This window comes from Buteo buteo, chromosome 4 (assembly GCF_964188355.1).
Source record: "Buteo buteo chromosome 4, bButBut1.hap1.1, whole genome shotgun sequence".
NCBI classification, from domain to species: domain Eukaryota; kingdom Metazoa; phylum Chordata; class Aves; order Accipitriformes; family Accipitridae; genus Buteo; species Buteo buteo.
In genome coordinates this window covers 67,000,031-67,025,024 of record NC_134174.1, presented here as the reverse complement: position 1 = coordinate 67,025,024, position 24,994 = coordinate 67,000,031, and the positions used below count along the sequence as shown (strand labels likewise).

At 38.3% G+C, this 24,994-nt stretch overlaps 2 protein-coding genes across 4 annotated transcripts in view; one reads left to right on the top strand and one right to left on the bottom strand.

Moving 5' to 3' along the window:
• Positions 1 to 24,994, bottom strand: part of DOCK1 (dedicator of cytokinesis 1) — a 312,956-nt gene that overhangs the window by 180,824 nt on the left and 107,138 nt on the right. The window lies entirely within an intron of this gene.
• Positions 1 to 24,994, top strand: part of INSYN2A (inhibitory synaptic factor 2A) — a 49,395-nt gene that overhangs the window by 20,382 nt on the left and 4,019 nt on the right. The window contains exon 3 of one of the 2 annotated variants that reach the window (XM_075026610.1): positions 15,779 to 15,850. The exons of the other annotated variant lie outside the window; for it this stretch is intronic. Coding sequence (XP_074882711.1) covers positions 15,779 to 15,850 — 72 coding nt within the window. The remainder of the gene's footprint in view (positions 1 to 15,778; positions 15,851 to 24,994) is intronic. 2 annotated transcript variants of the gene reach the window in all.

Genomic DNA, 24,994 nt, shown 5'->3' with positions numbered 1-24,994 from the left:
TACAACTCAAGTTTTATGCTCCAAATGATGTTTGCTTTATCTTCCAGTAAACTATTAGCAATCTATATCAACTATAAACATATCTGTCCGCATTCAGATACCGTGCATTCAATTAAGCAAGGCAAATTCTGCTCTGTGTGGAGGCCAACAGGATTGAAAGCAAAATGCAAGTTACTAATTCCAAAACCTGGCTTACTAACACCTATGAAATACATAACAGAAGATGAATGGATAATAAAAAAAATACTTTGCTGCTGAAGAACACTGATGACCTGCCCTTTAAATCCTTACCATGAAAAGTAAGGGTAATCTAAGCCCTTCTCATTATACAACAAATCAGCAATTTTAATAAACAAAGTACTCAATTTGCCATACAAAGAGAAGTCACAGTATTTTGACTCTGACAGGCCAAATGCTACACATCAGACAAGAGTTAAATGAACCTGTTTCAGAGATAATTTATATTCATTTATTAGTTGACAGTGGTTCAGGAATTTAAAGAGCTCTCAACAAACATTCATGAAACAAGCAGTCCCAGGCTCCTTCGAAGAGGCTTTGAAAGAACATGTTCTCATGGAAGGAATCTGAATGTCATTGCATGTTTTCCAATGAATAAGGGATATTTGTGTCTCTCATTATCATTTCTAAGCAGAAAATAAACCAATACTTTGTGTTTGGATGGACGTTTGAACCAAAGAGAAGAGGAGAGCTTCACCCGGTGCAAAGACAGCATCCTCAACCAAGTACTTCTGTCTTAAAAATACTGCAAGCAAACATCCTCAAGGTCACAAGAGTTGAGCATAAACTTATCATCCTGACTCACGAACGATGGCAAATGAAAGTCAGATAGCCAAAGCAATTATTGCCCAGATTGTTTGCTTTTCCCCTTTTCAGAAGCTGCTTCAAGTCCAGTCCAGCTATTCAGCTCAGAAAAGGAGACAGAACAAATAAAGGTAATAACAACCTCTGCTGTCTAACTCAATCCATCTACACACATGAGCCAATACTCTCAAAAAGAGGGGAGTTCCTTATTTCACAGAATGAGAAAAGAAAGCTTAAAAGAGTTTACTAGAATGCAGCCTCTGAAAGCATAGCTTTTGGAAGTAAGTGGAAGAAATGGACCACCACCTGTAGTAGCTGTAGAAATAATATGAGATAGTTTCATTTGGGATTTCCCCCCCTCCTTGGTTTTGTTTAGCTTTTTTCAGTTACAGACATGGCAAAGGAAAAGCTTAAGAAAATTGTTTCGAAGAGAAAACCTGGAAATGGAGGGAAACAAGAGATAGATAAGCTTAACAGCAGAAGACAGCTGCACTACAAATAAATACATGAAAACCAAAATAATACAACAAATTCCATCTGTGATGCACCAATTGTATCATACACTGAGTGCCACCACATTTTAAGAGACTGTAACAGCAGTCCTGTGGAGCAGGACTACGATGACTACCTTTATTTTCAACTCTATGTTCTTTAAATACATTCGTTTTGCCCATCCTTTGGAGCACTTACATTCATCCTGATTATTACTCTACCTCAGACTGCCTCCTAAATTCTTATCTCTTCACCCTCACTACAGTTGTTGTATTTCAGAGTATGCATCATTTACAGATTGTTCCCAAACACAGATATACCAAAACACCTTGGAGATTGTAACAGTTCACCTTTCTAAGGCAGAGACAGGAAATCTCTTTGGATGCATCTTCCTTAGTCAAGGAAAATAAATAATTTTTGCACAAATCAGTGCTTTGTGGATCTTGCAATCCCTGAGCCAGGGGATGGTTGGTTATTTGTTGTTGGTTTTTTTTTTTAAATTCTAATCCATACATACCATTTTCTCTGCTGTTTCCACAAATATCAATCTTAGAGTGAAGCATTCGACTACGGCAGTTTTTATTTTCTAGTTCCAACAGCAAAAGAACACCCCTCTCTTTCTTTTCTTACAGCCATTTGTATAACTACTCCCTCTCTTTTTGTAAGTATAGAGTGAATTCTAATTATTAATAGCTGAACTGTCAGGCTTTGTCATGGCCCAAAAGGTGTATGTGTCACATTAAACATTAAGCCATATTCAAGCAAAATGCATTCCATGATCATTTATGCCTTTCCATTAGGTCACTAAAGCAGTTTTAAGACAAATTCTTTGCACATGGACCCATGACAGGTCCTATCCCCTCACCCTGGGCCCATTTCCCAATTACAGCTCATCCCTCAGCCATCACCTAGATGCTCACTTACCCTTCCCTGAAAGCAGGATAAGTATTAAGACTCCATAAAAGTCCATTTACCTGCTCTCACCATAAGTAACCTGGTTTTCCAAACTATAAAACAGTAGTCCAGCCTTCTCCCTTCTGTATTCCCCCCCAAGCACAAATCAAGCAGACGTGGCAGAGCAGTATGCGACACACTGACGCCTCTCGCAGCTCGGCACACCTCGTCCCTGGAACAATTTCATTATATGCCAAAACTGCGTATTTCCTAACGGACACTATTTCAGTACCTACTGTCAGTCCACATGACCACCCTTGAGCCCTTATATTTAAAATCCTCAGTAACCCCCAATAAAAGCTGGTTCTGTAAGATCTATCATTAAAAGACCCAGTATCATTCAAGGTAAAAGATCCAGCATCACCCAAGGTTTAACCTCATATTACACTTTTTCTGAATTAATCACTAAAAAACAATCTGCAATGAGACCTACAAGGGCAGGTAACATGAGTATTTCATAGACCTTCAAGACTCAATAGGATTTATATTCTGGATAGGATTTTTCGTAGTTAGACAAATTTATTCTGTTGTTCATAATCAAAGCTTCAGATCAAATTGTCAGAGTGGATAAAAAGGGCAACCTTTCACAGTTCACAGGCATTCCTGGAACATGTGTCACAGGTATTCAGAGTGCCTAGATACTATAACATTTAAGATAAAGAGCACTGTGTTAAATAACCCTTACTGTCATAACTAGCTTATAGCTATTAAACATCCTTTGTTAGGAATATAGTGGCAGGAGGTTTTCAACAAGCAAACGATGATGAACAGAAATGAAAAGTGAACTGTTAGCAACAACCAGTACGTAGAAGAAACATAAACAAACAAATAAAAAACATAATCTTTTTAGCAAAGTTACTTATCTTAATGCTTACTGTTTTGACAAAAAAAAATGACACTAGGAATATTCTGAGTCTCAGAAAATATAACTTATTTTGCTAATATATTCCAGCTATTTATCTGCATATAGTATACAGGCACAATTTGAAGAAAAAGCATCTGAAGCACTCAGAAGAGTAATTTGATTTATATCTAGTTGCTATTCAACAGACTTTAAAAACAAGATGAAATATCATTCACCACCACACCTTGCCATTTCAGCAGGGTTCACTTCAGGCTTTCAGCATTTCAGGGTTTCAGCATTTCAGCAGGTTTCACTTCAGGCTTTGAAGTGAAATTAAGGTTCAAGACTTTTCCATCAGATTGGCTGCAGTGACACAAAGCCCAATAAAAGCAAGTTTCCACAATTCAAATCTGGAAACACTGGTAAAGTCTTATAATGAACGTTTGAAGAAAAAAAAAGTGTAAGCAGACTACGTTCTTGCTAAATATATCCATATGAATTACCGCAGATCATAAGGGAAGCTTTTCCAACTGTCACCAAGCTGTCCAAATTACATACCTGCAAGGAGAGTTTTTCTGCTAAATCAGTCTTTTGAAGAGGATGTTATTTAGGTACTGAATTACCAGTTTTCACTTTACACAATTAGAATAATCCTTTAATAACTGCATTTTGACTGTTGGTAGTATTAGAATCCAAAGAGACAGAGCAATGAGCCAGCTACCTATCCAGTCATGTAAAAATGAGACAAAATGAGCTTTAGAGTGTCAAATTTCTCACTGATGTTCATTTGCCAAGAAGATTAATCCCCAGATTTCTCATTGACACCTACTTCTGAGCCCCTGTGCTTACACAAAGATATACTTGTCTCTTATCCTGACTAGGGAAAAATGGATTTTGACTGGACAATTTTAGTAAAAAAACTTGTCTGAAGAGGGGCGTTTTGTTTTTTAAGCTGTCAAGGCTCCCAGCTACCCCAGGTTCCAGAATTAAGACATAAACATGCAGTTCAGTCTTAAGAAAGCTCCTGTGCAACACATTCAGGGAGCTGAAGGTAAGCAAGCATTGGAGATGATGAAGAGTGGAGCTGGATTCAAATACCTGTGGACTGTTTCCGTAACTGGAGGAAAACATCTTTTAAGCGAGGAGCTCCTTGGCACATGTCTGTCCACCCTCCCTGCATGCCACCTCTGTGTCACCGCTGCTGGCTTCTTTAATTAGGAACTGTTCTCAGCTCAGGCCTTGAAAAAACGAAGGTGGTCTACACTGTTTTGCAGCTCTCAATGGCTTCATTTCGAGCTTTGCAAATACAGAGGAATTTTGAAGATGGATGAGTAAATAGATAACCAAGTTTAGATATGCAGAGCAGTCCAACACGGGGGCTTTGGGCACATATTTGCTGTCTACAGTCAGCAGTAGATTACTCTTCCTTATCATTGAACCATTTTTTTTCACGTCATAAGCAAACACTTAGAAAAGCAGCAGTTTTAATAGAATACCTAAGTGAAATTGGGACAATTCTGAGCTTTTTGCAACAGTTTATTGTGATGGTTTGTTTTTGTAGCTCATGGAGCAGCAGCATAGGGATCAGCTGTGTCACAGGTCAACCAAGAAAGAGAACTGCCATTCAAAGAGAGCTTGGAAATCTCTCCAAACACGCCCAGCTGTGCTTAGCCCTCTTTTACTAATAAGATGATGATGGAGGATGTTTTTCACCACACCACTTGCTGCATGAACAAGCCAGAAGAGGATAGACAGCACTGTAGGGGGTATACTACAATTTTTTTTTTTCTCTTGGTTCCAGTATCCTGAGAAGCTGAGTGTGGTCTAGTAATTCATCATCACAAAAGACTGGATTGCAGAGATGAGCAGAGGTATTTTGACATTAACAAGGCAATTCACACTCTGGAATAGTTCAACCTGGCATGACTTAGGTCATTTCTTTGGTAAACGCAAGGAGATTTGTTTACTTCCTTGTCATCCATACAAGCTCAGAAAAAATTCCCAGGGATGGGACCTTTCTGTGCATCTGCGTACAAAGCTCAAGCAAATGCCAAACTGCTGCTCTATAGAGTCTCCTGTACTGCAGTAAAATCTCAAACTACCATTATTTCAGGAAAGGAGAAAATAGAAAGTACTGAGACCGGCAAAGAGTTATTCAAGCTGCAACAGAAAAAGAGTTCAGCACTTCCACGGTCCTTCCTGCTAATTTTTTTTTCTCCATACAGTCCCCCATCCTTCTTGCAAGTACCACACAATCGGCAAGATCAGTGGCCAGCAGTCGTACTTTGTATGCTTAATATTTAGAATTTTAAACAAGCTCTTTAGTTTGCATATAGTATGGCTGATGCAGTTATTATTGTAAGCTGGTATAGGCTTATATATGTAATACACACACAGTATTTGAGCTTGTACTGAAATCTCAAATTATGAAAAAATACCACAAAATTCTTATTTCCCCTATCTTCCCTCCTTTATAGAAACAATGCCTGTTAGCAGCCGCCTTAATTTAAAAGTCCAAGACAAACAAAATCTAAGGTGTTGTTTTAATACAGTTATTCACCCGTAAACGCACTATTAGTTCATACCCATGAAATACCCTTTGGTCTGATCGGTTGAGAGGATTTCATTTGCATTAAAACTGGGCAGTTATGAAAAATTTCTGTGCTGTGGCTAACAAAGGGCTATTAGCCACAGTGCAGGGAGCTGAATAATCGCTCTGTAGTTGAGAAACTATTGAGCTTAGGGTAGGAGCAACAGGGAGGTGGGAGGGCACGAGCTGCAGGTAGGGATTTTTGCCTGACAACTACACCACCAAACACATGGCCCCAGCTAGTCCCAAAAATTACATGCAGAAGAAATTAAAGTTAAGTGCATTTTGGGGTGGAAGAGGAATGGGAACTCGGAAGACGAACGTAGCATGCTCTGAAGCTGCAGTAAAATGATGAGTGCAGCAGTCCTGATGATGAGCTGCAGGTTCAAAAGTCTCAGGGCATCTGAGTAATGACGCTCTGAGGTCAGGAGCAAGCCACAGTAGAGAGATTTAGAGTGCAAGGGGTAAAGAGACAGACCTCATTTTCTTGTAACTACTGGAGTGCACTCCCTGATAACCCACTGAAGTGTTTGGCCTAAGAATTATGTGCCAGCTGTACAGTTGCTACTCAGCTAGAACAAACAAATTCCCTCTATTATTAATACAGAGAAGTGACATTTTAATTATCCTCCCGATTTTTTTGATGAGACAAGAGAGGGACAAATATTCAAGAGAGATACTAGACCTTGCAAGCACCTATTCCTATAACATTTTGTGATTTCACTTGAAATACATTTTAATTCTCTCCATTCTTGGTGTTGTTTTTTTTTTAAATCACTAGACAGCCCTATTAAAATATGTATTTTTTTAAAAACCCTTCACTCCCTGACTAACCTGAGTACAATATAAAATGTATTTACGGGGTGAAAGCACTTGAATTGCTGTCTTGGGAGTCATGCCATACACCCACAGTGCAAATACCTCAAAAAGAAGATTAGTCATCTGCTTCCAACTGTCAGGATTCAGTAAAAGACAACAAACTACTGTCTTGGAAACAGTCTGAAAAATCTCACCATTGAGCTTCTGTACATTACAAAGTATTTTCAGAAACCAAATGAATAATATCAGCCCTGTAATAACAAGACAGATAGGAAAAAAAAAGTGGAAGAAAAATTCTGATATTTTAGAGCATCAGAAGATTTTCTGCTTTCATCCTCTGTCATCAGTTAAAAAAACATTTCAAAAATTAGTTTAGTGAATTTGTGCAGCGTTTCTTTTCCCTTTTTGGTGCATGTTAAAACATACTTGTACCCAGCATGAGAACTAGGATCTTGCCCACTCTTTTGATGGCCATAGTGGCCGATCAGTACAGACTGATCCTTGGTCTCTCCAGCTGTGCCACTGCACATCTGCCCAGCCTGTGGGCTGTCTCCACGCTCCCTGTAACTCATGGGCTGTCGTTTTCCTCAGAGAGAGGAAAGCTCTGTTCATTAAAGTTTAGTTAATCCTCACATAGTAACTAATTAAAGAAAACCACCCCACTGAAGCTCATCATCAGGGATCTGAAGTAAGAAGGAAAGGATAACGTTGCACCCAAGTACCCAATGCCCCTGGCATTGTGACATTCAACTCAGGGGCACGTAGCTGGTATTGCTTAGACCTGCGCAGCGGCTCTCCGTGAACACTCCCCAGCTCCCAACACACTCCAGAAGCAAACGGTTGTGCTTGAGCTCTGTACCGCGGGATTTCTGCACGTGTGCTCCAGCGCACACGTCCTGAGCTTTGCTGCAGCTGCTAAATATGTTGATGGTCCCCAGAAAAGCTGTGCTGATAACTTCAGACCAGCATGGGAAAGAACCATCGGGATGGCAAATGATGACTACAAGTCCAGGAGACTTTGCCAAGGTCGGGCAACAGCTTCCAGCCAGAGGTACGAGACACCTCCACAGCCCTTCTCCGCTCTCTGCAAAGAGCTACAGAGCAGTAACAAAAAGCTGGCTTCTACTCCTAATTGTAACACAATCAATCTATTGCAAATACAATTAAGCTCAATGCGAGACAAGCTAACAGATAATGTTAGCGAGGTGCAGGGCACACTGAATCGCCTTTTTCTCTAGCTGCTCTGAGTAGTCTAAGGACTTCCACGCTGCTGGGGGAGCTAACCCATACTTTGTCACATACAGGGGAACGGATCCTCTCAAACACAAGTAAGGGGGCCATGTTTACTGGGAGACATACCAAGGATGCTCCCCAATTTGTACTGGGGCACCAAATAAGCAATGCCAACAACCAACAGGGAAAAAAGAAAAATCTTTAGGTGAAAGCCAAGCATAAAAAAAAAAAAAAAAAGAAAGAAAACAAAACGAAAACAAATACCAAACCCCAACATACATCTGAAAAGCATGAAACAATTCAATGTTTGCATCCAGCCACAGATATCAAACAAAAAAGCTTTAAGATTATTGCTTAAAGCACAACACTATTCTTGATTTTTATCGGGCTGTACCACTATCATCTATAAATGAAAACTGCTTACTGGTAATTATGAGTGTAATGAAAACACAGCAGCAGTAAGGCTAAAACATTTTTTCTACTGGGCGAGTGATTTTTCAGAACACCTTTATATGAGCCAAAGGCTGACCCAAGATGTTTTACGCCTGTACATACCTGCTGGTTTGACAGCACAATGTTAAGTTCTTAAGGGAACCAGAGGCAGATATCCATCTGACAGAAACATGACTTTGCTGATAGAAATGCATTTATATGAGGCTTTCCATTGAGCTAGAATGGCAAATCTTTTCTAGGATAGACTAAACCTGTATGGCTAAGCAGGATTTATTTTAACCTGCAAACATATACAAGTGATTTTCCTGCAGTTTCCATAGCTAAAACATGACTTATGCCAGTCATAAGGACAATTAAAACACACATGACAGTGAAGTCAGCTTATTCTGCCAAAAGGCAAATTATGTTAATAGAAAGCATGGATAATTTTCTCTTGAAGCGTAGTTATTAGCAATATTGGCTCTGTAATAATTTACAGTAGGAAACAAAGGTTTTGAGAAGTTCTCCACCAGACTATTTTTAAACCGTTATTCTGTAAAGACAGATAACATTAGTGTGTTTAACTAGCTGTGCTATGAATAGTCACAACAGGACCAGGCCATGCATGGAAATATAATACCCATTTATACAAAGACTTAAGGAGAACCATGGCCTACACTTCCTCAGGTATTCAGCAGGGCCAGAACTGTCACTTCAAAACCACTTCAAAGGCCCACTGCCTTCTTAAGATAATTTGTTTCACTATATTTTAATAAAAACATCAACAACAAAAAATTTCTTTAAGTCTGTTTATCGTCCTTGGTGGTAATACATCGAAAGTGTGATGAACATCAATATCATCTAAAGAGCATACCCATTAGAGCATAAACACACTCTGAAGCACAGCCACTTCTTTAAAACCATGCCATTAAGTAACTCAATTAATATGAAGTATTCCCTACATCCCAGCAGATAAGGGAAGACCATCCAGATGTAACAGATCTATCCTTACAGATCGCTTTGTAAGCTTTTTCTTCTTTGTTTTTAATAGATGTCCATGATACTTGAGTTAGTGCCCTTCACTAGCTACCTACTGAACAATAGAAAAAAAATAAAAATCAGCACAGATCGAAGCTTCCCTCTCTTAGCTCAATGGGGTCTCTAATTTATACGAGCAAAAAACTACTCAAATGCAAAGATTCTGATGTTACAGTTGGTATTTTCAAAAAAAGCCTCAAGCAGGTGCACGAATTCTGCATTTCACAGGGATTTAGAGGGTGTAATTCCCTTAGGCTGCTCTGAAAATTGCAGCCTATTATTAGTTACTGCCAGTCCATGTCAGCAAAATGGTTGTTCTTCATTATAATATTTTCATACTTGGAAGTGTTAATTGAGGTTAAGCTCAGGTTGTGCCAAGAATACTAAGAGAAATGCAATAAAATGAAAGCCTCCTGAAAATAATATGCAAGGTATATAGCAAGCATACGTGAAAAACTGAGTATGGAGATGAGATATCCTTCCCAAGGTGACACAGCTAATTAGATGCAGACTTAGGCATACAACTAACCTATATCCATCCTTTCTCCAGAACCTGACCATAGAGCATCAAATAATACACAAGACTAACCATACCCATCTGCATACATCCATATGAAAACCAAAAATACAAGATGTAAGGTATCAAAGAATGAAGCTATTGGATTAATGACTTCTTGTTAGCGTGTATCAAAACACATTAGATGCTACAGTACTATGAAACACATAATAATATGAATACCAGGGAAGCTGATTAAACATTCCAGTATATGCATTCAGTTCCCTTCTTGAAGATCAGCATGCATCCCATCAAACCAGTAATGAAAAGTGCCATGTTTACTTTGCTAAACTGATAGGAGTTAAGGAAAAAAAAAAAATCAAACCAACCCACCCACACTTACTCAAGTCTATTTTCTTTATTGTTTTGGGGGAAAAAAAATCATAACGTAGTACAAGTTCTAGCCAATTACCTAGAAAGGAAGCTAATTAAACCAAAAGATCTCTTTCAGCATCCACAAGATAAATATTTTTCCAAATACAAACCAGGACATCTTTCTTATTATCATCACTGAGGAAAAAATGGGGAGTTGATTGGTAGGGGAGGAGGCTAGATTTGCTGCCATCTTACTCATGGAAGTCAGATGTCAAGAACAAGCTCCTGTTAGAAAGCAAAGATGCCAAGCGCTGCTCTCTGACAGCACCTTACATCTTAATACCAGCAGATCCGTCCTGTAAGATACAAGCCTTTAGTCAATCCTTTCAAGATCAATACACCTTTCCTGGCCATGGTGCACAACTGCTTGTCTGCAAGACACAAAGGCAAAAAAGACTTTTTTGCAAATTCCAAACGCTGCATGTTTTAGGAGACCTGAAGCGGGCAATCCACACCACAGCACAGACATGCAAAACTCCGCGGTGAAGAGCCCACGGGAGCACCCAAGGGACCGCACCTCGTGAGGAGACAGAGCCAACCACAACAGCAAAAATCAACGCCTCGTTCAACATTCACCAGTTTTGGTCACACCTCAGTACCAAAAAATGTAACTAGATGTCCGTTTCACTTTAAGGCTGATGGATTTTCTTCTTCACGAGAAGCACATCCACGCAGGGAAGCGGAGCAGAGGTGCCCCAGCGTACACGGCAGACGGGTCAGCGGTGATCGAGTTTAACCTTCTTGAAGAACGGATGAAAAAAAGGGAGAGACTGAAGCAAGTTATGAAATGTAATACTCTTATACTTAAATCGATGAGGCAAAATCAAGATGTTAGGATTGGTAAAAGGAGCTGCAAGGCTTAATGCTAAGATTATTTTTACATAAAATACGTTGCTCACGGGAGTCACAGCTTGCAGGGAACTCCTGGCTCCCAGGCATCTCCCTCAGTACAAAGTGAAATATTCCACTTTGGATCTACAACAGACCAAATCCAACTTTCATTTCTCTAAAAAGAAAACAAATTTTCTGTAGGAATCTTTGTTTTGTGAAAAACTTCACGTTTTACAGGTTTTATTCTTACCAAAAAAAACAACTGGTTTACCAATGAAGAAAAAAGTTACTGGTCTCTAGTCTGAGCTCTTCTACACTGGAACACCCTTAAAATTGTTTTTAAAAAGGAGAAAAAAAAGCAGCTTATTCAAAATACTCCATCTCAAGGAAAGCATAATCACCCAGAACCCTGCTCTCCTGAATCCGGTATCCACACTGTGCTCACACACCGTTGCTAGCAGTTAACACGGCTAGCAAGCTCTCTTCTTCAGTAAGTCTGCACCGCGCATCAACCTCACTGCCCAAGATTTACATGGAAATGCTACGCCAATAGTAAAATCTTTGCTGGCATGAAGTAGATGAATTCCATGCAAGTGTTTATGTAGATAATTACGTGAAAACAAGAAAGTGAAAATCCAAATCCCTGGAATTCTTCCATGAAGAGTTTAATTTATATACGAATAATGAATTTATACTGTACTAACACTCACATAACACAGTCATGGCTGAAGAGCTATCAAATTGCCTTATGGAAACGAAACGCTGTGACACCATGTAGTGTTCCTGGGGCTTACAAAGAAGTCTAACTAACAGGATGGTTCAGAGAAGGCCACATTACTAAATCCGTAGTTTGAAAAGAAAATCACCTCTGAAAAGCTAAAAATATTCAGTAAGGAAAATGATGCTTTAAGAAAAGTTCATCATAAATTACATCCAACTAGAAAAAAATGCATCACCATAAACAGTAGAGCTTGTGAATGACAATGATGCTAAAACCAAGCAGTGCTGAATGTGTCAGTTGAGAAATCAGGATTTCAAACTGATCATCCAAAAAATCATATGATTTTTAAATACTTGTATCAAAGGACCATTTTCATCAGCTTAGCAAGTCTGCCTTATACTATCAACTAGCAAATATGTTTTTAAGTATTTGAAATTCTGGAATTATTGTGCATTTAAAGATCATCACACGCTTTAGAAACTAATTTAAATAAAATACTGAAAACTGCATTTTGAGAAAGACAGTTTATTAACCTAAAGTGTCTATGATGCCTTCTTTTTAATAAGAGATCAAAACCACTGCCAGTTATGGAAGGAGGACTATAGTTCATGACTGAACTGGCACATCCACATTAAGACCAAAGATAGTATGGCTTTTGCTAAATAACTAACCAGCCTACCAGCATTCAGTGAGTTTATCACAACTAAAATATTACTGTTTTGTTAAGATGGGCATGGTGCTGGTGGAAGCTGGTTGATAAACCATCACAATAACTAGGATAGTGACCATAAACATATTTGTTTTATGGGTGTGAGCATACTGGGGAGGTAAGGATTCAGAGATGTATCTGTATTATGTTTTAACACCGCTATACATTTATTTGGGTGTTTAATCCTGTATGACTTCTTGCTGAAGTGTTTCCAAGTTCTGTACCAGATTGTGTGGGCTATGACTGGGATACACCACTACTGCAGATTTGTTCTGGGGGCTCTGGTTTATCCCTCCTCTTCTCCACTCACAGTTTTCAGCACACACAGGAGTACCCCTCATCCTCCCTCCTCTTCCAAACAAAAATATTCTCACCTTTTCACAGCCCCCCAGTGAAAGTCACGGTTCTCAAACACCCCAGTTAGGACGAAAAATAAAAATAAAGATTTACCAAGATTCACTGCAAACAGATGACCTGGCCACTTTGCTTTTACAACTGCCACCAGAAACGTTGCTCTTTTAGAGCAAATCCCTTAAAGCACCAGGCATGTCCCTTAAATATAACCAGTCATTTTCCTAAGCGATTCTACAAAGAAGATGTCACTGTCACTCTTTGTCATAGGGCTCATCTCACAGCAATCCAGCATAACAGGGACAGGTATAAGCAGGATGAGTAACTTGGATGCTATGGTTTGCTTTCGTAAACACTGGACTTGGAAAAACTTATTAAAAACCCCTTGTTATTAAATTATTTCTTAAACAGCAAAGCAGCAAGGCAGGCCAAACATGAACAGAATAAACCCTGAAGCACTGTGCAGGAACAGGAGAGACTGGCAGAGAGAAGGAGGTGGTTAGTCTACAAGCCAGATAATTAACTGTGTATTTTAATGGTAGTTTGCAGGTGCACAAAGATGAATGAAAATGTCGCAACTGGAAATTAATTCAAAAAGAAATACCACCTAAAACCTAACCTGGCACCCGACGCAATGTGTTTATGCCTTTACCTATAAAGAGGCACTCGCACAACTGTACTGTATTCCTCTAAAGGCGATTATTAACTACCCTTTATGTCCTCAGTAAATAAAGGCCTTCATCAACTGATCTGTAAACTTTAAATGTTGTATCTTTAGTAAGAGTTTTTAGTATTTGATCAATAGCTTGGAAAAAGCATTTTACAAGTCCAAGTTTAATAGTATGGTGACAATTTGAATGTCGACTTCTGAAAGATTTTAAAACGGGAATTGAAAAACAGATACTACTTTGCTCTTAGAGAGCATAAAATTAAGTATAATCAAATATAAACCAGTACGGTTTTTTCCCCCATAAGGAATAGTATGTAATATAGAAATTCCGCTTTGTAGAAGTTCTGTTGCACATCTGGCTTTGCTGTTGTGTTAAAATTTAGCAATCAAGGTGATTTGAGTATATTCCTCTGAATAAAAAGTATTTGAGTCCACTGACTTACTACTTGATGCCAAGTTTCAAATCCAGAGTGTTCCAAGCCCTCTTCAAGTAACAAACAACTAGAACAGCAAGAACTCTACCTTGCATTTTGCTTTCTGAAAAAAAAAAAAGTCTTTATAACAAAAAAAGTAGATTTATCCTATTATGAACTTCTGTCTGTGCTACCGCTGTGCCAAGGAGCTGTATTCACAGGCCCAGAGCTCTTTGCCTTGACACCCCCCCAAACGATTGATAATCAAAGTAATCAGAGTGGAAGTAGAAATGTCACCTGTGAAGACAAGCTTCATCTAATTAACTTCAGGTTCACTCTCTGCCTTCAAGTTCACATTGATAAATTTCTTCTTTCTTAAAAGTCTATATGAAATACAGAAGCGATGTAATAAACTTTTAAACCAATATTCAAGCCTTTAAAATAGTAAGGAAAACTGACACAGGACCAGATTATTGTTTTCAAAGAAAACAAATAGCCTGCAGCATTTAGGAAATGCTGATTTTCCATCTTAGGAATGGCACATTAAACGGTTTGTGTATCATTTCCCATTAATACTCTATATTATATACGTTTGATATTTTGTCACATAAAAATTAAGTCCACTTTTCTGCATATGTTGGATTTTTCATTATTGTTACGGTGTCAGGGAAGCAGAGAACACGGTGCTCTGTCCCCACAGCAAGGCCAGCTAAGGGCAGGGAAGGTGCAGAGATGCCCCTGTTAAGCAAAGCCAGCACTGAATTATTTGAGGTCAATTAGTTGAACTGTTTGGGTAAGGAAGGTCCCAGGCTGCAGGAACCTGACTTCAGAAGCATTCCCTTAAGTAATCCTGACCGGATCTATTTTCCACATCTTCAAAATTCCACAGATGAGGTATTTCCCCATTTATTTTAAAAACACCTATGAAGAAACTTTGCAGATACTAGTCTGTATTTTACACAAACTGAAAATAAAAGATTCTAAGTTTCTGATTTTACAGAAAAAGGAGTAAGTATAACTACATAAAAATTGACTTAGGAATTTTAATTTTAAACTTATTTGCATGCAAGAACATTTGTGTTGATAGGTAGGCAATTGTGTTCTTTTTAATTTAATATATTTAAATAAATTTCTATGTACAAAAAAGTACTTGCATACCTTAAAAAAACCCTTTTAATTCAAATTGACCAAGTCACACACAATGCATAGGTAAATTAAGAGACACTGCTGTAACAGACTTCAAACCCGAAGTGTGACAAAGAATAGCTGTAGGCTAGGTGAGTATAGGAAGTGTTATTTAAATCACATTTTCTTCCTTTTAAGACATAAACACCACTGCAAGAGACATTCAGACCTCATTGCTGAGGGACAAAGTTTCTTAACAGATGCCATTTTCCATTATTACGTCCTATACATCCAGCAGTAACTAGGAAAAGCCTCCTGTATCTGAGAAAGCAGAAAAAAAAAAAAACAAAAAACAAAAACAAAAACAAACAAAAAAAACCAACAAAAACAAACCACCAGCAAACCAGCACTGTCACATCTGTGGAAACTGTAAGCGTATCCATTTACAGTGATGGTTCATCACTTTGGTACACAGCAGCTTTATGTAGGAAAAAAGGTTCACGTAACTTGGTTGCCTTGTTGTTTTCCCTTTTAATTTACAACGTATAATGGAAATAAATCTTTTATTTTCTCTTTGAAGTTATGAAGGACTCATTTTCCAAATTAACTTCATCTTCCCATTGTTCAGTGAAGCTGAATATGCTATTTTTGATCCTGTTTTCCTAATGGCTAGATTTTTGTATTCAATATTAAAGTTTAAAAAAAAATTCCTCAAGTTTTGATTTCTATAAAAAGAATCATAGAAGGCAAAAACATGTTAAAACAAATTACTTTTTAATGACCTCATGTTCTTGTCTTTGTAGGCTTTCATATCGGACTGGTCAAGATACGGCTAATTGCGACACATGCAGGAACAGTGCATGTATTATCTATAGGTAGGTTATAAATACTAATATTCCCACTTTTTCCTGAGTGAAAGTAATGATTTATTCACTAATGCAAGATAAATTGTTAGCCTTGATTTTTCAATTACACAAAACCAGTTTAAAAACAAAACATAAATTTAACTTCACTAAATTAGTGAAATTCAACAGACACCTGTTTCTAAGTCTGAAATTTTCAGATCAAAAATAGATGATTATGGTCAGTAGTACTGCTGTAGCTCTTGCATGTGAGGTGTTACAAGGTGTGAGCCTCATTTTCACATTGCTAGAAATATTCAGGATTTTCTGTCCAACAAGTAAACATACTTCACATTTATTTTTCTAGCAGTAACAACTAGACTTGGGAAGTAATTTTAAGAGAGGCTGTATAGCAAAGAGAACCAGATACAGATTCAACCCAGACAGTTTTATCAGTAAAATGACATTACTACCCAGGCTTTTATGTACTTTTATATTAGCAAAGAAGTTTTAAAACGTGCATGGCAAATACGTCCTGCCCAACACGAACAGCATCACTGACTCCTTTGAATGAGACATTTGCAGTCTTCACGCAACACACAAGTGACGACTTGCTGTACGTGTACAGAGAGCTCCTCTAGCAGACCTGCTGTGGTGTACGGTGCAGTGAGGGGAACACAGGTTTGCTCACTGCTGTCAAACACTAAAAATGACACACTGCTTAAAGGTTTTGTAAAAGATTGTTTGCACCTGCTGTAATCTCTCCTCCAGAAGGAAACATCTGGGGTTTGCTCCCTAGAAACAGATCAGATGCAAAAGGTAAAAGGATACTGCTGCTTATTTCTCCAAAGCAGAGGTTCCCCCTCCTAAAGTTTATCAACCAAGAGACCCATTTTGGCATGTATTATATTATAGTGAAGGAATAACAGACAGGCAGTGGGCATGACATGAAGCCATCATGAGTCTGATGATGTGTTCCATACTGACAACTTAATTGTCCTCCTCCATTAGAGTCTTAAAAAAACAACTGAATATTTTCATGCGTTGCAGGTGAGATGAAAACAAACGCATCTCAGTGTTAAGAGTATTTCAGAAAATCAGGCAGTATAGCACAGATGAAAATGTATGAAGATGACTGTAATTACAGTGAAGATACAAACTAAAATGAAGGTACAAATGTTGGCTAGGTCTGAAGAGCATAAGATTTCCCCCTTCACCCCTCAATTCTCTACTCGGTCTCTGATTTAGGCAGAAGACCTGGAGCTATTTATACATCAGCTCCTAGCTATCTAGCAGTGAAGGAAAAAAGGATAGAAAACTTCAACTCCATCTTTTCTACTAACCAGCTAACTAGAAAAGGGAATGAAGCTGTCCTGTACAGGGGAAGGCACCAAGTACTTTATTTATTCATCCTTTAGAGCAATGCTTAGAAGCATATCAATAACCAAAGCCTACTGCACCTCCCTTTTTCTGAGCTCACCCCTGTGCAATTTCTTGCTCAGGGCAGCCTGGGAAGGCACAATATAGCACATTTCTATCAGGGAAACTATTTTGTTTCATTAGCTAAGAAAATCCAATGGGAAATTTTTTTAAATCCTGATTTCTAGTCAGCAGATTTAAAGTTAAGAAACCTTCCAGTTTCTGCCTCTTACACTCACTGCAAATGAAATCACTCCAGAAAGGCAGATTTCAAGTGTTTCCCTACCGACAGACTAACAGTGCAGCAGGCAGGTCTAGCTCTTCAGTATTTCCCACCAGAATAGCCATTTGGACTGAAGCTATCAATGCTGGGCATTTGCCTAAAGCAATGTTTCCAGGGGAAGTTTCAGCAAAAATCAGCTCATCTTTTTAACAGATTAGGAGAATATATGCTGCAGGCAAGAAGTCCAAAACCAGAAGACAGTGCAGAACAGGGCAACTATGAGAAGACCGAATTACCAAGACAAGATAAGTAGCCAGAAGGGATAAAAGAGAAATTCACTGATAAAGCTACCCCTAAGACAGACTGCCTTGTAGGAGCTTCTGCTCCTCCACAAGTCAAATACTGCAGCACTGAAACCTCTGAAAGAAGTGCAGCAATTCATTAGTAAGGATACTAAAGCTACTCTTAAATCTAGATGCAATGATACATGCCACACCTTTGCAAAGGGTTTGCATGACAAGTGCTGCATAGAATTACATGATTTCTCTTTAAAACAAAACACCTTTTAGGAACAGAAATTAAAACTCAGATTAAACCATTCAAGATGCACTGAAAACCTGGGTATCTTTGAGGGCACTGGACCCTGCAAGCTGTCAGTAAATGTCAGTGTCAGACCAGCAGGATCGTCCTGTCTGACCTACTGCATCTTCCACTGACTGCTTTTACAGCATGCTCCTGTTCTGGACCCTCCCCAGTCTTGAGCTCTTTCACTCAAGTAGTAGACAGGGGAGACTTAAGAAAAATATAAGCAATACCCTTACGGGACAAATCAATAATTTCAAGAGAAAACCTTAACTTTTCCATAATTGATGTTGTTGGTTTTTTTAAATATGATTCAGTTTTGAACGTAGCAACATTAAAAAATATTCAGAGCTCTTTCAAACCTTTATTTTTAAACTGCAGTGAAACAGCATCTTAGAGGAAGGATTAAGTTGCCCTACTGACTACCCAACTGCACATCCTTAGCGTCAGGTATAGCACAGAAGAGATGCTAGAATGCAGAAACAAACAATGTAATTAAATACTTCCCCCTCATGATGACTTTTTAGAATATTAATATGATACAGCACGAAAGCTGGAGACAGTGTAGAAGGTGACAAAAACCCCACTGTTGTACTTTAAGGGGGTTTTAGCAGCTTTTTGTATCAAAAATGCTGATACTGTTAGTAAACATTCTAAGAATAGGTTTTTGAGAATACAGTTGTTTTGCATATGAAATTTAATTTTTTTTTGCTAAGATTCCAAATCTATTTTTATATTATTTTGTCTTTATATTAAAAAAATACATCTTAGTATTAAAAAAGGAAAAGCAGGTTACTTTCTCTTTTGTTTAATAAATAGGAAACTGATCAAACATTAAACACTATTAAAAAGGCAAGGTACCAAAAACTTAAAACTGCTCTAAACACCAATAGGAAAAGAAACATATCTAAATCTGATTCCCCATTTCCCTCAAAATTCTATTTATTTCTGCTATGACAAACACATTCAAGAACTTGACAGAAATTCCCGACACAGGCATCACTAACACCTTCTTCCCTTGCAGGAGATGAGGCATGTTAACTGCATCCCCCTACTGCAGCACACATCAATTCGCTGCTTCCACTCCCAATTAAATACCTATTCAGCTGCTAGGCTTTAGAGAGGGAAAGGCTTTAGAGAGGGAAAGGCTTGAGTCATTACCCCGAAGGCTTCACCAGCCTCCGGTCACTCAGATTCTGGTAAGGACAGGATCAGCTGTGCTGCATCTTACAGAGCTCTGGGCTCAAACAGCAAAAAAACTTTTATTGGGCAACACCATCGCTCTAGGTTTTAAAGCCTGAGTATAAAGTCCCAGCTACATAGCAGTAGTCTGAAACAGTCAGTAAAAAGTATTCAGCATCATGTCTTTACTATTCCAGACAGTATTTAACATAGTAGTCAAAAAATGTGATTAAGTAGTAAAAATAAACAACCATTTTATCAAATGTCAATCTGTGTCAAATGGTAACCTATTCCATTAGTACCAATATCTCCTAATCCAAGGTCACAAACCAGTTTCAAAATCGTCTTCTACAATCTAAAAGACAAATTTACAAACAAACAAACATTTACATCTGTCTTGTCCAAACTAACGTAGATTCACCATTGAAATTTTTAAAGACAGAAGATAAGTTTTATTAGGGTATATTGTCAGGACGAAGCCAACTTAAATACTGAAATTAGCAAAATCTTGCTATTAAGAAGAAATTGCATTGATATGCAGAAACTGTACCAATTCTAAACCACCCAAAAACCCACGTGGACTAAAATCTTCACAGCCTGTTTTATTCTCTAATTACCTTTTAGTGGAACTGCCCTTTCCACTCCTGTTTAAATTACCATCCCGTGTGAATTTTAATCCTTGAACAGAAATCTGTATGAGAAAATGAGCCTTCTGTTTAATATTTTGTGCATTATTCTTAAGCCTTTATCATGAATTATTTCCATGAAGGAGCATCTTGAAGAATTCATGCTAGACTTCCCTTTAGTCACAAAGGTCAGAAGTACTCAAGAGCTGTTACAAGGCTGCTTTAGCTTCAGAAGTAAACTTTTTACTAGATCAAATCAGTAACCAATCTCTGCATAGGGAGAACACACAAATTAACACTACACTATTGTAATTCTTTGGGGGGAAAATTACTCAAAGCTGTATCAAACATTGAATTGGCTACTTTTTCCTCCTTTGAAATTTTCAATTATGCTGGCTTTCAGTATTCAATTTTGTCTTTGATATTGAAGTTATTCTAAGGTGTACTCTAACTAGTCAACAGAAAATATATTATTAGAATCTATGAAATGTAACTCAATACAAAAGTAGCAAAGTAAACAGGTTAAAATCATGGTGATACAAGCTAACTGGGCAGCACAGAGCCCACATGGAAGTAGTTCACTTGTAAAGGTTAAATACAGTGATAATTATTAAAATTAGTAAATATGGCAATACAAAGCGAAAATGGGGCAAGTAGACATAAAACCCTAAGACAGCCTCAGTATAGCAAAATCAGGTAACTAAATGGTGAAAATACTAATTTTCATCATCTTTTTCTTTCCTACACACTAATTTACATCCTTTCTCATCTTATCTTTAGACTGTAGTTAAAATGGATCTTAATGGCTCGCTAAAACTGGCAATGGTTTGGATCCTAGACATTTGTGATTTTCAGGTTGAAATAAGAAATAACAGAGATTGCTTAAAAGTGTATTAAGCTAATTTGAGTGATCAGTGCTTATCTGGATCCCGTTCTTCCAAGAGGTGGCATGCACTAATGCCATGTCATCCAATTAACGTGACCCAGAAGGAGACACTATGATTTTCTTTAATTCCTGCTTCGCCTAGCCTAATTAAATGCAGAGTTATGCCGCTCTACAAATGCTTGCAGGATTTGGGCCTTAACATTACAAACCAGGTAATAAAAAAAGTAAGCAGAAGGGGTGTCAACTGAAATGAGAAAGGCTCAGGTTGAGTAGAAGGAGAAGGGTTTTCCCTTGAGGCAGAAGCAGAGGGACAGGCTGCCCAGAGGTGTGCAGGCTTCATCCTTCATGGCATCAAGAGACAAATGGACAAAGCCCCCAGCAACCCGGTCTTGAACCTGAGTTATTCTGATTTGGCAATCTTACAAGTAACAAACATATCCAATCATTAGCATCTAATAGTCTTAAAATGATTCATGTTAATAATGTGACTATGTTAGAGAAAGAAGAAACTCCATCCATATTTCTATGCTTGTTGCTAGATAACCTCCCACAGTCCATATGCTTAAAACCAAATGGTTATGACTCCTCAAAGTGTTTTCAATCCCTTATACAGCAACAAAATTAGAAAAAGTTCACTCTACTGCCAGCATGCAAAAAATAAACTCATTAACATATATTCTCAAAACCATTAAAAAACCATGAAGCCAAAGCCAGAAAATCCACCACACCAATCCCTAATCCACAGCGCTAGGATTTATAAAACGGGATTAGCCCGAAAGAAGCACCGTGAGCGAGTCAGCCACCTTGCGCGCGTGCCTCGAAGTCTCCAAGTTGCCCACCTTGGCTCTACATCACTGCCTTTATCCTACGGCGGGCCCTACGGACATGCTTCTAACACCTCTTGAAAGCACTGCGTTTCACCCGCACGCGTTATATAGCGCACGGACACCCAGGCACACCGCGCTGCGCAAACCCCAGGGCACCTTTGGGACCTTCTCGGGGTCCCCGAGAATGGCTGGAGGCCAGATGAAGCCCACGTTGATCGGCGCTGCTGCCCCGTCAGTGCTCCGTTAGAAAAGTCCGGCAGATTTTTACTCCTCTCCCCTAGGTTTCAGGCAGCAAGCACACAGTCCTTTACTGATGAGCAGCTATTCAGTGTATTTTCTCTTTCTTTCCTGAGTATGATTCATATTCTGCCTAAAAAATAGTTTTGTTCCAAGTTTGTCCTGGGGTACTCGTTATGACAGTATCCACATCATCTCTGTTTTCCAAACACAATAACTCCATTTCACAAATACAAAAAGCGAAGGCTAGGGGACACTAAGCCCAAAGCGAAACAAACACAGAAACCTCACAGAGGTTTCCGCTGACTTCCAATTCCAAAATTAACAATCATGTATAAAAATAGTTTTCAAGGCAGCATTCAACTGCCCCACTGTTACCCTCCACCTTTTTGCAACACTTTGCCTCATTTGCTCTAAACCCAACTTCCACAGAACGTCAGCGGGCCTTCCTAGAGACAAAATTAGATCATGATTCACATTTCATCTAGGCTCCTCCGTCAGTTTAGTGCACGTCCATGCTGTGCAACAAACACCACCAGGATCTGGCAAATGGGAAACGAAGGAAGAAAAAAAAAAAAAAAAAAAATCTCATTTTGGGTTCTCTTTGCACTGGTATCAGTCCCTAGCAGAAAACAAGATGACAGAAAAAGCAGGCTCAGGGTCTTCCGCTCTGGGGCTCAGTCAAGCACAGACAAACCTAACTTACAGCTGCAATTGCAAAGAGATTTTTGATCAGTCCTGGACTAAACCCGTCTCACTCTGAAGGAATTTCAGAGATTTTAATTACAAAGTTCTCACTTGGGTTTAATAAGCACATCAAAATAAAATTCTCGAAGGTCTGTTATTTGATTTTATTTGGCCAAATTTTCACAGGAATGGCATCTGTGCAAACACTGATACACAGGCAACTGCCCTAAAACGTAAAGTTTCTGTTGTAAATCTTTTAAGAATGTAGTGGGTTTTGGGAGAAAAAACAGAAAACCAGCATATTTATCACAGAAAAAAATTTTATGGCTCATAGTTGTTCACAAAAACAGCCTATTTGCACTGGAGTTTCATGCACAGCAAAAATTTGAGACAGGCACTGAACATGGAGAAACTCCAACCCAATGTTCCAAATCTGGCAATATTGTAGGTAAGTGAACCTTTAGTATGTCCTAATCAGATATGTCAGACAAATGTTTGTGATAACAGCATTATATAATATTTAGATTCATCTCTTGTTTTTGTAGGGCTTATTCACAATTATCAGTCTGTTGAAAAATATTATTATTTCATCTAAGGGAAAACACTTCCAAAGCCAATAATTATAACCTCCATCATGCATAATGCTAGAAGAACATACAGTCCTCACTAATTAAGTTTATGGAGTTATGGGGAGGCTTAAAGAAAAGACAAAACAAGACAGAGTTTGAAAGTGAAAAGAGCCACATGGCATAGAGAATATTTCAAGAAAAGGTCATTTTGAGAGGAAACCTATAGATACACAGGATACAAAAATAGCACTAAGCAAAACAAAATTGTCAGAGCTGTGACAGGTGACAAAATCAAGTTCATGAATGCAAGAATTGGAAAGCTAGAGGAACAGTCTGTAGAGAGCATCTCCAGCTCTATAACAAAAATATAAAGAAGTCATACAAATATATAACACTAGCTGAATTTAATAGTATTTCATATCTTTGACATAAAGACCAAAAAGAAAGTCCGCTATAGCTAATTTAGAAAGATATGGGAAAAATTACAGAATAAGGTTTTTGTCTTGTTACTGCAACACAAACAGGTATACACTGAAATCTAAGTTTGCAAGCAAACAAATTGTTTGCCTGAAAGGAGCGGTTACATTAAAAACCCTACAAAGCTATATAAATTGATCTTGATAAAGAACAATCAATTATTCTGCAAAATTTACAGTTATAAATGCTGAAATAATATGAATGTTTTCATTAATCCTCTTTATACTCTTCAGAAGTAAAATATTTCATTTTGATGTAAATAGCTGAAAGACAGTCTGAATTGTGCTGCAAATGGTTTTATGCAGTAGAAAATGATAATAACATGGGTTTGTTGGGTTTTTTTTCCAGAATTTATACTGAGAAACAAACCAACTATAATATATACCAAATTCTGCACAGATTTGCATGCCACTTTAAATGAGATTTAGAGAGCTCTTGGAGAAGAATCTATTTCATGACAAGATTCCCTCCCTGTATTACTGAAAGCATTTATGTGGTGGGGCATTCACAATCAACCGATATCCCAATCTTACCACAAAATTAATGCTGCACTTATCTAACCAACTGCTTTTTGCTAGCTGAACTGCAAACAGGAATATGTTATCAAGTTGACGATGACGTTGTTCTTTCATTAACAAGGACGGATATTACATTAATCAGTAGGCTTGTAGCATGCTTCTGTACTAACAGGATACCCAACACAGCTGTATCCTGAAAATTCAGTATTCATAGGTGTAGTTCTAGAATAGAGCTGAAATTTTAAAAATTATCTTCTTCGATTTGGAATGTCTTTTTACTGCTTAACAACACGGAGATGGAGAAGATATACTTTTTTTTTAATTTGAACTCTTACCAAATGTATTTCTCTTTCCTCCACTATCAGAAAGTTCATCCAAATCACTGAAATGCTGACGCTTTTGTTCAGAACATATTTAACAGTTAAACTAGGCACCAAACTCGGCACAGCCAGATGCAAAAAAAGACCTTACACCCTTCCCACACCCCTTTCTAGGGCTTCACTGGAAGTCCTTACAGGCAGACTCTTCAGCTCTTCAAAAAACCAAAGCACAAAAATATCCCAAACTTCTCTTAGCATCTTTGACTCCCTCTCCCCCGCCCTAAGAGGAAAATAAAATCCAGCTAAATCAGCAGATGGTATTAGGTGGTATTACATGTGCTCGATTTGCAAAGGCTGCGGCACTGAAGTCCACCAGAATTTCCCATAACTTCTGTTATCCAGCTTACTTGGAGAAATTCCTCTGAAACGACTTCAGGTGTTCTGTACTGTATGCTTGCACGCATTCAAGGTGGGGTGCCACTCGCTGTAAGCTAGACCGGGGTAGTAGTAACAAAAGGTTAAAAATCTCTTTTTAGATGAGCTACGGTGGGAGCGCGACACCTGAAAAAGTAGACCTAACTTCTCTAGTGGTTTATGCCAAACAAGCAATAGCAGAAATAACAC